At 63.7% G+C, this 619-nt stretch overlaps 1 protein-coding gene across 1 annotated transcript in view; it reads left to right on the top strand.

Annotated features, from left to right (window-relative positions):
- The window catches only part of ABR (active BCR-related), a gene marked incomplete at both ends in the record, with an annotated part of 2,711 nt that extends 2,402 nt beyond the window's left edge, over positions 1–309 (top strand). Inside the window, 2 exons of the mRNA XM_009587096.1 lie at positions 10–61; positions 178–309. Of these exons, the coding sequence (XP_009585391.1) occupies positions 10–61; positions 178–309 (184 nt within the window). The remainder of the gene's footprint in view (positions 1–9; positions 62–177) is intronic.
- Positions 310–619: the final 310 nt, after the last annotated feature.

Below are 619 nucleotides of genomic sequence, written 5' to 3' on the forward strand. Positions count from 1 at the left end.
CTTCGCCAGCAAGGCCAGGACCGGGTTTTTCCGGGCCCCCCCCGAGCCGCAGTGGAACGAGGTGAGAGGAGGGTGGGGTGCAGGGAGGGGACCGTGCCCCCCCCTTTTCCCTTCCAGTCCCAGTTTTGAAGCTGCTCTGGGGTGCTGGGGCTGAGCCACCCTCCCTCTGCGCCCCAGGAGTTTGAGATCGAGCTGGAGGGCTCCCAGTCCTTGCGCATCCTCTGCTACGAGAAGTGCTACGACAAAACCAAGCTCAACAAGGACAACAACGAAATTGTGGACAAGATCATGGGCAAGGGGCAGATCCAGGTACGCGCTGGGGCTTTTGGGCATCTTCTCACCCAATGTTGGATCTCTTGGGGCCAGGTGCCTGGGCTGGGAGGGTTGCCCTGGGGTGATGCCTGGGATGGGAGACGCCTGGCAGCATGGGCAGGCAGCTCCGCTTTTGGGAGCGGGGTACAGGGATTGTGGCTCGGGGTTGAAGGCGGCGAGGTGGGTGGGCATCAGGCGTGTGAGTGATGGTCCTGGGGCGCGGCGGCTGCAGGACAAGGTGGGACAAAGTGAGAGGGGGTCCTGTGGAGGTGGCAAAGCCAGCGGCTACCCCCCCAGATGTGTGTCC

Source organism: Fulmarus glacialis, unplaced genomic scaffold, assembly GCF_000690835.1.
Source record: "Fulmarus glacialis isolate BGI_N327 unplaced genomic scaffold, ASM69083v1 scaffold24571, whole genome shotgun sequence".
Lineage (NCBI taxonomy): Eukaryota > Metazoa > Chordata > Aves > Procellariiformes > Procellariidae > Fulmarus > Fulmarus glacialis.